The sequence below is a fragment of the Fulmarus glacialis genome, unplaced genomic scaffold (genome assembly GCF_000690835.1).
Source record: "Fulmarus glacialis isolate BGI_N327 unplaced genomic scaffold, ASM69083v1 scaffold9122, whole genome shotgun sequence".
Taxonomy (NCBI): Eukaryota; Metazoa; Chordata; class Aves; order Procellariiformes; family Procellariidae; genus Fulmarus; species Fulmarus glacialis.
In genome coordinates this window covers 33,331-46,204 of record NW_009198513.1, presented here as the reverse complement: position 1 = coordinate 46,204, position 12,874 = coordinate 33,331, and the positions used below count along the sequence as shown (strand labels likewise).

At 42.6% G+C, this 12,874-nt stretch overlaps 1 protein-coding gene across 1 annotated transcript in view; it reads left to right on the top strand.

The window, feature by feature from the left end:
- The window catches only part of LOC104073231 (receptor tyrosine-protein kinase erbB-4-like), a gene marked incomplete at its 5' end in the record, with an annotated part of 99,320 nt that overhangs the window by 57,504 nt on the left and 28,942 nt on the right, over positions 1 to 12,874 (top strand). The window contains one exon of the mRNA XM_009572931.1: positions 9,938 to 10,093. Within this exon, the coding sequence (XP_009571226.1) occupies positions 9,938 to 10,093 (156 nt within the window). The remainder of the gene's footprint in view (positions 1 to 9,937; positions 10,094 to 12,874) is intronic.

The following is a 12,874-nucleotide window of genomic DNA, read 5'->3' as shown; positions in this document are numbered from 1 at the left end:
GCGCAGGCTTCTCTGCAGGCTTTGTTTCAAGAAAGCCAAGTTATCTCCCTTATGGGCAGTTTATAACTACAGAGTATTAAGAAAGCACTGGTCACAGCTCCACTGTTAAAGTTGCACTGGGAGCTCTTTTATAGGACACATTTAGCCTGCCTGCCTCTTCAGAGGAAGGAGCTGGAGCTTGTCTAACTGTAGCAATTAAGAGAGAATAGCATTCAGAAAGCCCTTTCAAATCATTAATGCGCTGATAGCTCTCTCTTTGGTTGCCACGTTGAAAAGCATCAAACACTTTCCAGGAGTTTGTGATCCACTGGAAGCTGAAACCTGAGTCTCTGAGCACTCCCCAAATCAGAGGATAGGTACATTCCTCCTGCTGGCCTGTGTAGCACAGGTTACTGGGATTTGCTTTTGAAATAATAATTCACAGTCTTTGTCATAAGGACTGTGTTCCTGCCAGCCTCTTAACTGTAGTTACTTGGCGATGAGTGTTTATTGCCCAGCAAGGAGAGTTTTGCAGTAATAAGTTTGTTATTTAGGCAGTTAGTTCTTACGTAAAGGCTTCTTTTACAGAAAAAGATACTGACAACACGCAGCCGTGGTTGCAGCCAAAACAGTGCTAAGTACTTCTGTGCTTCCTGGATAAAGGTGAGTTGTGTTAGCATTAGCGGACACAGCAGCGTTAAATTCTGACTCGCAGAGCCCCGTGGTACATCTGGCGAAGGGCATCCCTGCGGTAGAACAGAAATCTGCATCTGAACAGTCAGTCTTTTTCTCACACAGGCACCGTCAGTAGATTTCTGCCTTGCTTTTTTCTCTTCCTACGTGGGGCAATGCACCCGAAGGACAGTCTCTTGAAAACACCTGACTGGTTTGTGTGCTCACCTTCAGAAGCCCTTGTGAGAAGCAGATACTGCAGAGCTAGCAGGGAGGCATCCGGTGCGAAATACTTTATCAAAGTGTTGGGGGTGACCCTTTACCCATGAGTCCCTGACTTTATTAAGTTTTTCCTATTACAGCTCTTGGTCCTCTTCAGTAATTGGAGGGTCAGAAACTCTCTTGGTGTGTCTCTGCTGCAGTGTGTATTTGTGCATCGCATCTGTGTTGGCCTAGTGAGGGAATGAGAGGAGCTGCAAAGCTGTATCCAGGTTATGGTGGCCTTACTGGTGATATGCTTATTATAAGCGCAGCTACAAGCTACAATTTCTCTCGCCTCTTTGGGCTGCAGTACTGTAAGCTGAGCTGTGATTTTCTTCAGAGATTATAGGAGAACATCCCTGTCCTTTTCAGCACTTCAGGAATAGGGAGAAGGTACTGCAGGAGACTGATGTAGCCTGTGTCCACACAGCCCAGGAAGCTGGGACACCTGGCCCAAGCGAAGTGGTAACACAGCCAATATAAGCCAGTTTGCCCATTGAAGGCACTAAAGCTGGCATAGGAGAGCACCTTGTGTCCAGCTGTCTTAAGGAAGCACTGTGGCAAGAGTCTGGGTTAATTGCAAAATGGAGATTAGATACAACTCCACAGCTCCCTCCCTCGGGAATGTCATGCATAGGAATGAACTTTTTTTTTTTCCCTCCCGTCCTAAACGGCCCGTGTAGCAGCTGCACAGGTGTGCCTGGAGGTCGGACCACAACTTTGAGGCACACACAATATGGGCAGTATTGAAATACCTGTTCTGCATCTCATTGCTTATGCTACTAAATATATTTATGTAACATCTTTCATCAGAAGAACATGAAGTCCTTCACAGACTCTTTACGTTCAGCACCACCTAATCTAGATATCTGCATAATTTGAGGGAGCCAGGGAGACAACTCGTACTTTTCACAGTAGTTCAGACAAAGGACATGTTTGATGATGACGGTGGAACAAAATCCCCATCTAGTGATGCCTGAGGAACTTCAACACCCACCCAAGACAGACAGCATCGTTTTAAGGACCCCACAACCTAAGAACCGTGAACCAGTCAGTTCAGCAGTGACCCATTTATCTGTGCTTTGAAGGGGTGAGAGGCACTCCTGAGATTTTAATTTAGGATTGCGGTGGGTCTGGGCCCATCAAAATGTCCGTTCAGTCCAGTCAATTAAGTCTTGAAATGTCATAATCCTATGAACTTGCTTCTCCTCTCATTTCTTTCTACTCTTTCTCCCTTTATCAATCACCTGTCATTTTGGAGTAGCCTGCATTTTTCCTGTAACTCTCATCTAAACTTTATTTCCCTTCCCTTTTGCTTCCTGACTTTGTTTGACCTTTGTTATGCTTTAGCGTCTTTTTTATTTTGTGTCTTGGGCCATAGCTCAGCAACGCAGTAAATCAGGCTTTAGGACTCCTATTACTGGAACAAATATACTGCAGCAGCCGCATGATGCAGAGCAAAGATCTGGTGTAGACTTTTTTTTTCCAGACTTGTTCTTTTGATGGTAACTGGCATGTTTACACTGCCACAGGTAGCATTTGTCCTCCTGTGGTTGGTATGAAGCCAGGTCATCTCGATTTTGTGCTTCAGCTGAGTCAGCTAATGTGAGATCACACTCCCATGTGTGAGCAGACAGCATTTGTACTTCTGGGTGACCCACAAGTGGAGACATGTAGGGCTAACCTGTGTGTAAAACATCACCACTAACTCTTTTCACAGCAGAACTAGCTTGAGTTACCTGTGCAGGAGTTGTATTTGCACTGGTTGTCTTTCCATAGGGGTATGAATCCAACTGCACTGGGATCCTGCCTCTTAAGTCACATACAGATAATCTTGGGCTTGCTTCTGTGTACTCTGAACTGTTTAGTCCGAAGCCATTTAGCAACGTCACAACAGGACTATGAAAAGAGGGATTTATTAGCAGTCATGAATACAGCATCCACACTGCTCACGTCACACCAGCTCGGAGTGCAGGTTTAGCAAAGTTTCGGTTTTCTGGTCTCGATCAGGTGGACAGGTCCAAAGCAGCTGTAGGAAAATCCAGCTAGTTATGTCAGCTTTGTATCCCAAAGGCTGCATTTAAAGACAGCCAGCTTGAGATAAAAGCACTGTTACCCCAAGATATGGCTTGTTACGTGTGAATAGCCCATTCAAGGGAACAGGAGATGGGAAGAAATATATTGCTATCACATAAGCTTTCTTTGTCTACTTGTACCAAAGGGAAAGTTAATAACTTGCCCCATATAAATCTGAAGTAATTGAACTCCTAAATATTTGGGATCACACCCAGCCCAGGATGCAGGAATGGACCTCCCTTGCCAGCTTTATTGGAGTTGGATGAACTCCAGACACTTTCGGAAGCCCTTGGCAACTAACCTGGTGGGGGTGTGCATAGCACAAGGTGTGAGTCCCCAGCTCAGTCTGGCAGCTTTGGACTAAAATTGTTAGCATCCTTCGCTCCCCCTTGGCTGTGAGGATGACCTCCAGTCCTCGCTCCCAAGCAGACCTACCTAACAAATCACACCTCTGCAGCTGAGTCAGTGTATTTCAGAGCAGTGTCAGTTTTTCCCTCCCACAGCTCTCCTTGGAGTAACAGCTACTTAGATGATTCTGGTTGCTCCTGACAACAAAGGGCACTGTGTTTTCCTTGAAAGCGTATTTAGCCCCAGGTAAAATTACACTTTTTCTGTGGGGTAAGCAGGGGAAAAGATGATCATTTCAAGCTTTCTGTAGTGATTCCTGTTATTAAGCTAGCCTCCAGTTATTAGGATGAAAAGAGGGCAGTCTCCAAGGCTGGAGATTAATGTCCATGAGATTTGAGTTGGGCTTGAAATTTTCTTCCTTCACATACCTGTTTGATGAATCTGCCATGTGTGCTGGCTTTGGTGGGTGGAAGTTATCGAAGAAAGGCAGGCTGCTCTTAATTTCTGGTTGGGTTAAGATCAATGTTCCCTCTATTTAGGGAGAAAACAATGTTTATTATAGAAAACAGCAAAAAGTCACACAGGGGAAAAAAAAGTGTTTATAGTACATCTGCCGTCTGCTGGTACTGCTGAAATTCTTGGGACAGGTGAAGGTCTTTATCTTATTTTTTTAATTTGAATAGTCTTGCAGAATGGTGTCTTGCATCTTGCAAAGACATAAGTATATACTTTAGTTAGTGATTCAACACACTTCAGTTCATCTCTGGTAATCATCCCAAAGGGACTTTGCATTTAATGAAACGTACATACCTGCCTAAATTCTGTCCTGAGTACTGAATACCTTTTTTCCGGAAATGAGGTACAGGCACCTAATGGAAAGAGCTTTCAGACAAGACTCATGCAATTCAGAGTCAGATATTCCCTGAACAGCAGCAGCCACCTTTTAAATGAACCCAGAAGCATCCTCAGCGGGGAGGTGGGACTCTGAAAAGTCCGGAAAAGTGAAGGAAATCAAATAACAGCATCTGAAACAGTCTGTGCTTGCAACTCTTACACTCTGAGCTGTACAAATGGAGGCTGTGCTCAAAAACTGCCCTCAGGAACTGGGAGACAAATGACAGCAGCAGAAAGTAACACTGGTAGTAAAGTAAGAAAACAGCAAATTGTGACCACGTCTAAAAGGCAGGAGATTTCAGGGGTCAAACCCATAACTTTCCAGAAAAGTTTTATTTTGCTTTTTTAAAAAAATGCTTTATTCTTTTATTTCCACCCCCAGCCTGCCTTTGATGCTACTTCTCTGTAGATGTCTGCAGCACTGAAAGTGCTAATATTTTATGAACCTAATTTGATACTTTCTACTGCAGTTCAGCACTTGGAAAGATCAGAAAGCTGTCCCATCTCATTGTCTTCTCTCCTCCCGTGGATTTTTTGACACAAAGTCTCCTTTCCACTGTCCCACTTCAGTTTGTTGCCAGCACATGTTATCTAATTTTCAGGTCTGTCATTTTTCTCGTGAAAAGAGCATGAGCATACCTGACTGTACCTGAAATGACCATACTGAATCTGTCCATCCACAGTCCTGGAGACTTCACAAATGCTCCATAATAAAATTGGAAAAGACTTTCTTCTTTTATAGCTCTTAATGACTAACTCCTAGTCTATGCAACAAGACAGTTTTTGTTCTCTGTTATTTCTAGCCAGCTCCAAGAGTAAACTGATGGGTAGAGAGCAGAATTCACCTCAGCTGGTAAAACTGCTGATTTTTTTCCACCCCCTAGTTATTACATAGAAAATTATCAAGGCTGAAAAGTGACAGGTAGGAAATTCTTACTGGAGTTAAGCTCCTAGTGGCCATTTGCATCTTTCCTGTCCACCTCCCTTCTTTGAACAAAGATATCTTGGCTTATTACAAGCCTATTCTTCTACCCTCAGCATTGCTATTAGTTTCCCTGGTCTGTTGCAAGCCTTTTGTGAAATGTATAAACACGTGGGCAGGTCAGCTTACTAATTGTGTAGGCAAGGATAAAAGACCTTTAACACTTACCGAAGTCCTGGCAAGGGCATTTGTGTCTGTCTCTCTGTGGAAGAATTTACATTTTCGTAGTTGCATAATCACACGGGTGGAAGGGATCTAGGCTACAGGCAGTTTTACAGCTCTCTATGTCTAGCTAAAGATCCATGTTTGTCTTTGTACGTGACTCTGGTACTGGGTGAGGATAAGGGGTGCAGTTGTGAAAGATAAAAGGCTATTCCTCACTCATGCTGAAGTTCCAAAGGGACTTCCCCAACTTATCTGTGTTATAGCTGTTTGCAGTGGCTGTTTGAATTCTTAATAGCATTAGGCGCTGATTCAGGGAGTGATTTTATGTTAAGGGATTCTAACAATAACTGCATTTCTAATGACGTTCTCTGTGAGGAAACCTCTGCCATGACTGGGATGAGGAAGTATCAGTGACGGGTAGGTCATGGCTGATTCTTGTGTTTGTGTGAGATAACTCTGGGGTCAGAGATAATGGGACAACTGATCCTTAATGGCTTAATGTTGAACTTTTTCCTCTCAGTGATTTCAGCATAAAAGTCCCACCCTATTGTGGATATTCTAATACATATACAAAGTGTGGGGTTTCTTATTATCTGGACATCTTATGCTTCCATAATTATATGGCATCTGCATAGCTCTAATTTGGACAAGTCCTGAAGGGCGCTTCATTTCCCCAGCCTCACTTCAAATGGCACAGCATAGTGTCTTTTGGATCAGGCTTTAAAGTGTCATTTTTACAAACAGATCCCTTTCCATTGTCAGGGTCTAGGGTCACTTGTAATTCTGTCTCGTAGCTCTCATAAAATGTCCTCTTGGTATTTAATCATGGGCTTGTTGGGTGGTGATGGCACCAGCTGTGTAATGCAGAGAGTATTTTTTTGTTATCATACTTCTGTGTCATGTAAAAAGATTAGAGATGCATATAAAGCACTTTTCCTGCCAGGTTTGAAAATGCCTTCAAATGATGATTCTTGGCATAGTATATGTTTAGACAGTATTGCTGCAGTGAATACGGTAGGATTCCCATTTTTAGGTTGTTTTCATTCTGCATGTATAATCTCATTTACTGAAAACATATACATACATATACTTTTTCTCTTATACTTCCACCATCCACCTTTAAAACTTGTTGGTAGGATATCAGGAAAATCACTGGGTATTCCTAAGAGGATTTACATTTCTGCAGGTCATGGACCTGCAGAGGATTTTGTAGCTGTCAACCCTACGTGGGTTGTTTTTAGCTTTGCAGATAACACAGGTGGGAAGAAGCCCCGAGAAGCTTGTTTGACAGAGGTGAAGTAAACTGTAAGTACAATGATATACAGACAGCTATTTCTACCCTCTTTCTGGATAGAAAAAAAAAACAGGTGTGGTATTGGTTAGGAGCAGTATTCAAGTAGGTGATTAGACATCTTTCTAGTTCATAAGAGAGTATGAGGTTAGGTTGAATAAAATATAATCTTATTTAGACGATATTAAATCATAGCACAAGATTGAAATAAATGGAACTAAATGAGTAGAATAAAGAGTGAAACATCCTAAAGTGTTAGCCTTCATGTTTAATAAGACCAAGGAGGCACAGTTAAGGGTTTGATTGTTTAACTCTTTCAATGAAGGATGTTTCTGGACATCTTACCATCCATTCCTGCCATCGTTAGCTGAAGAAGGGAGGCTAAAGCCTTGGTACAGGTCATCTGTTTTGATTTTAACAAGACAGAAATTCTATTTCTTCATTTCTGCCAAAAGAAATCTGCAATATCTTCATATAATTTCAGTACTGATAGGTGCAAATTAATCTATTAAAAATAACAATTTTGTTTGGGCCTAATGTATTCTGATACCAACAGAATTCTCGCATCAAATTTTCTGGGTTCCTGTGTCCTCGTCAGATTCTGCCCACAAACATCTGCTTGCACATTTGGACCTTTCTTTTCTCCCCCCCCTTATTCTGAGGTATTGAGAATTTTGACCAAATAAGGCTATTGGAAGTTATGTCAAATCTATGAAGTTTTAGAAGTATTTCTGTTCATTCTAAAAATTTGAGATATTTCCTAAACTAAATAGAAAGGAAGTGTAAGCAGCACCTTGAGACTTTTTGTTCAGGGAGGAGCTGTCTTGCAGTGAAAGATGCAAGGCTGAAGAGAGGTGCTTATTCCCATGGAAGCTGGAGGAAGAGATTGTGAGCTGCAGGAGAGAAGTGTCTGGGGGAAGCACAAGGCGCCTGTCTGTTTGCATGTGACTGCAGTCCTGGCTTCAAGGGCAGCACTTTCAGGAACTGCAAAGAACCAGTGTAATTTTAGATGTGTGAGGAATGACTATGCGGTATCTTTAAGGGCACCCTGAAGCCACCCTTAGGATTAGATTCACTATCTGTAAGAGCAGCAAAGCTGGACGTGTGATTGTGAGCCAGAGGCTGCTCCGCAAAGCATGCAGAGCCCTGCGTGCCTGCACGCGCTGTTCAGCCCAACACAGCACAGGCGTGGTGCTCTCTCAGCGGCTTTCTGAGGCACATCCAGACAGGTTGGTTGACACCTACCTGCAGCCATCTCATCAGACTGGCTGCAAGACCCCCAGGTGAAAGGCAGGGACGTGAGACTGGGAGGTTGCTGTAGTCCACCTGCTTCCCAGAGTACTTGGTGTGAGCAGTGTTGACACTGCCTTGAAGTGCTTTCTGGTTACTGTTCAGTGTTAGAGATGTGAAAGAGGATTTCTATGAATTCCGAATCTGTTTGAATTTTACGGGGCCACTTCTGTGGTTGTTCTTCCTCTATTACACAGTGTCGTTGCTATTGACTGTGTTGTCTTTTTGTGGTTGGATTTCTTCAGATGGTAATTCTTGTGCTAAGTTATGGTGCCTCTGGTTTCATGGTGTGTTTGTTGTGTGACTCACAATTGTGTGACCCATGAGATTTATTTGTCCTTTTCCTACAGGTTTTAATTTGATGTCAAAACCATTATGCTTTCAAAGACTTACAGTTCTGATGTTCAACAGCCAAAAGTATTGATTTGCAATTGGCAGGAGGGTGTGTTTGCTTCAACTAGCAGTGCTTTTAAAAATTAATTCCATTTGCTTTGTGCCAAAGAGTCCCTGTGTCCCCTGTCAAACCACCTTCGTGTTGACTGCAGCAAAGCCTACCACATGAAGAATGAAGTAGTGTTTAGGCCAAATGTTCTCCCACATATTTTCAAACCTTTTAGCGGTGTTACCACTGAAATTTTTTGCCTAAAAACCACAGCAGTTCAGAGCTCCACTTGATGCTTTTTGTAAAGACATCCACTTTGTCTTCAAGGGCTACAAGAAAGGGCTACATTTGGCCCAGTGACCGTGAGTGGTGGCTACCCATACGCATTGTCCTCCCGGTGTGTATGGGAATAGGTGTGTGTGAGCTGCTTATGCTGTGAAAGGGAATAAAATCTCGTCCATGACACTGAGTAATCTGGTTATTTTTATCACTAGCTGTGACTCTCTGAATTATCATCTGTATTATGGGATAATATGATCTCTTCGGTATTCAACAATGACTTTTTAAAAATTACCATATATATTATACAGAGCTAATATATTAAGAGATACCTTAAGGGTAATTATCAAATGTGTAATTTCATCTGTAGTTTCTTGTAATGATGGTTAATGTCATAAATGCCTTTTAATGAAATTATAGGCTTGTGACCCTGCCTGACTATCCTTTGTGTGTCATATAATTAATAAGACCAAGCTTTGGTGTTCATCTCAGTGTCATAAAGCATCATGTAAACTTCCAAATGATGGTAGATGGTTAGTCTCTCATCAGAGTAAGAATAAGGTTAAGGCCAGGCAGCTTGAGTATATGTTACCTTATCTTTAAAGGCAGCTGGATGGGCTTGTTAACAAAAGTACTTCTAACAGAATATATATGCTCATAAAAAAAGTGTCCATTGATCTAGTGTCTTATTACAATACTACATTATATTATAATACTATAATGCAAAATTTTGAGGGAGTGAAAAGGCAAGTGGGTTGCAGCACTTGGAATAAAGAATTGTTTTCCTTCTAATCCACTGAGGGAAGTGAAAATTTGTGTCCAACTTAAAAGCGTTTGGAGATGGATAAGAACTTCATCTTGAATTGAAGACACTTGCCTGGAACGTAGAAGAGCTGGGATTGTTTCCCAATCTGGCGTAATTTCTGTGGGGCTCTGGCGCTAAGTTGATTATTTTTTATGGTCTTCAGATTTCCTGTCTGAAAAATAAGGGCTGTAATATTTCTTTTCTTTGTCTCACATTTCCAGATTTTAAACTTGCTGGAGCAAAGGAGATATCTGTGTGGGGTTTTGTTGGGTTTTTTCCTTTGGCAGTTACCACAGAATCTTACAGAATCGTTCACATTGGAAGGAACCTAAGGTCATCTAATCCCACCTCCTGCTCAGAGCAAGGGCAGTGTTGAACTTCTGCCTTCTAGGCCATTTTCTTGTTGTGAATACTAATAAGGGAACCAGAAATTTTACATGTCATCAGTGAAAAGTAGTTCTAAAAAATCATGTAAGACTCATTAAGATTATTTTACTGTTCTTTGTCCTTCAGGGAATGATGTACCTGGAAGAGAGGAGACTTGTCCACCGGGACTTGGCAGCCCGTAATGTCTTGGTGAAATCACCAAACCATGTGAAGATCACTGACTTTGGTTTGGCCCGGCTTTTGGAAGGGGATGAGAAGGAGTATAATGCTGATGGAGGGAAGGTGAGTGCTGTACATGTCTGGAAGTAAATATACCACTGTGACAAACCTCCTGAAGTTACTCTTCAGGGCAGTGTATCCCTACGGGACTTATCTATGTAAGAAGGTTTGTCAGTGACTTAGCAAACTATGTTGTGACAGCACACATAAAAGCTGCTCATTTTTTGCTCAGCGAGCTTCTCCAGGTGCCAAAATGTAATTGTCTGAACAGTTTTCACATTCAGAATTAGGTTTCGTTCGTATGCTCCGTTTTGTGTCTTGTTTCGAAGACTTCTGAAGTCAGTTCAATGAGTGACGGATGTTCTAAGGCATTTCTGCCAAGCCCCTTTCCTTGGTCAGTATGGACCTCAATAACTTGCAGTCCCATTTTCCCAGACAAGTAATTTTCCAGAAAACAAAAAGGAAGGCCACAGAACATGTTTGTATTTGTAGCATATAAGAGTTTACATATGCTCAGCAAAGAGCCACCTCTTCTATCACATTGGAAGAGCCTGCGTATGCTATTTCTTGCATCCAAGTCTCCAATACCATGCTGAATGCCAGGCCACAGAAAAAACTAGCTTGAAGATAATTTTGAAACCAGACATTTTCCCATACTGCTTTTCAGCATACCACACCACATCCATGTAGTGCCTCACCTCATTTCTAATGCCTTCAGATTAATGCATTATAAAATTCAGAAGACTGTAGGTAAAGGCTGTAAGTACATACTGCTGCCGGCTGCTCCCTAAACATCTCAAAATTGCACGTTTCAACCTGTCACAAAATCCCAAGGGATTCTGCCTCTCCTGTCATTCCTTTTCCTGAATGTTCAGTTTGCTTTCTGTCTACTTGCTATCTGTGTTTTTCTGTGCTCACTCATGCCCTTGTCTGGGACAAACAGCTGCTGCTGGTGTGTGCTTTTCTCCTGGAAGGGCTGCTGCTTTATTTGTGTGGCTGCTGCCCTTGGCAGTTGTTGCATGGATTGCATCGGCATTTCAGTCGGTGAGGTGAAGAGCTTGAAAGGAGTCACCGGTGCTTTCCCACTTCCCCAGTAAAGAGACCTCCTGGCAGGGAAGGTGGAGTTCTGGCAGTCTTCCCTGATTCCTTCAGTTCTCTAATCGCCTCTTCAGTAACCCCTCTGTCTCTTCCCTCCATCAGTCAGTGAATGACAGAAAATGAGCTGGTCCTTGCAAACCAGCTGTTCCCTGGCAGCTGTTAGATGGTGTCTTGGACTTGTGAGGCCAATCACATTGCTGGGAGTTCTGGAGCAGGATTTACACGTCATATGTCCCAGTTCTCAGAGAAGCGTCCTGTGAAATCCAGAAGACATTTGCAGCTTAAAGTTGTATTGAGAGCATGCTAAGACAGATTCAGACTGGATAAAAGGAAAAACTTTTTCACTATGAGGACGATCAAGCGGTTGATCAGGTTGCCCTGGCAGGTGGTGCAGTTTCCATCCTTGGAGATTTTCAAGTCCAGACTGGATAAAGCCCTGAGTAACTTGGTCTGAGCTCATAGCTAAGCCTCTTTTGAGCCTGAGGTTGGACTAGAGGCCTTCTGAGGTCCCTTCCAATCTGAGTTATCCCATGATGAGCAATGCAGCTTTGCTACTTCAGCAATTGTTCAAGTTTGGAACGACCCAGTCGTATCTAATGGAATGAAAGTGATACACTTCTGCAGAGTTTCGTGGAGGAGGATGAACTGTCTTTGCAAGTGCTAAGCCAACCTTTAATAAAGAGTGCTATTTTTGCTATAACTGTATAGGTTATGTTCATTAGTCAACTTCATGGAAGGTATTTTCATAAGGGTTTGAATGAAGACACATCCTCTGCTTTTACACCCACCATCTGTTCAGATTTTGCGTGCAGTTGCGTATCTCTCTGGTTTATTCCAGTACATCTTCCATAGTTCCAAATTAGAGGTGACCCATACACGTCTATGCCAGGTAAAAATCTGTTTTTAATGTCTGTCCATTAGAAATTAATGGACTGCAAGACTGTACCTTACAGGCCCAGCTCAGGAATAGGAAACACCGTGAATCTCATTTTAACACGAACTCAAGAGGGCGAACCCTTATGCCAAACCTAGGTTTGTGTTTGCCTACACAGCCTTTTCTGTCCGAAGAGATGAGCTCTCCCCAAGGGTGATTCAGAGCCAAAGGCCATGTTGGGAATTTTGACTTGCTTTCAGGAGCAACTTTTCTCACTGCAGTAATGATACAGAGAACTGGGAAGGCCAAGTTCCTAACGAATATTAGGAGTTAGAAATTAAACACTGTAAATTCTCCCCATTGCCTGTTTACTCTGATGATGATTATGTGGACTGTGAAGTATTATGGACACTGCATTATTAGCTAGCCTCATTAGAGAGCAATCGAGATAGCAGTGTCTGGTTTGGCAAACTATTGAGGCAAAAGAGCTGCTGTATTCCACCTTCTCTGCTGCACTTCAGATTTACGGGGATTGGATGTAATTGTGTTGGTCCCATCTTTACACAGGTGTCCTGGTTTCTGCTGGGATAAGGTTAAATTTCTTCCTAGTGCTGTGTTTTGGATTTAGTATGAGGAGAATGTTGATAACACACTGATGTTTTCAGTTGTTGCTAAGTACTCTCCTAGTCCAAGAACAGCTCCCATGCCTACTGACTGAGCTAGGTACGCAAGATGGGAGGGAACATAATCAGGCCAGCCAGCTCAGCTGGCCAATGGAGTATTCCATACCATATGATGTCATGCTCAGTATATGAATGTTAGGCGTGATCCAGGAAGTACTGATCGCTGCCTGGTTTTCAGTCAGCGCGGGT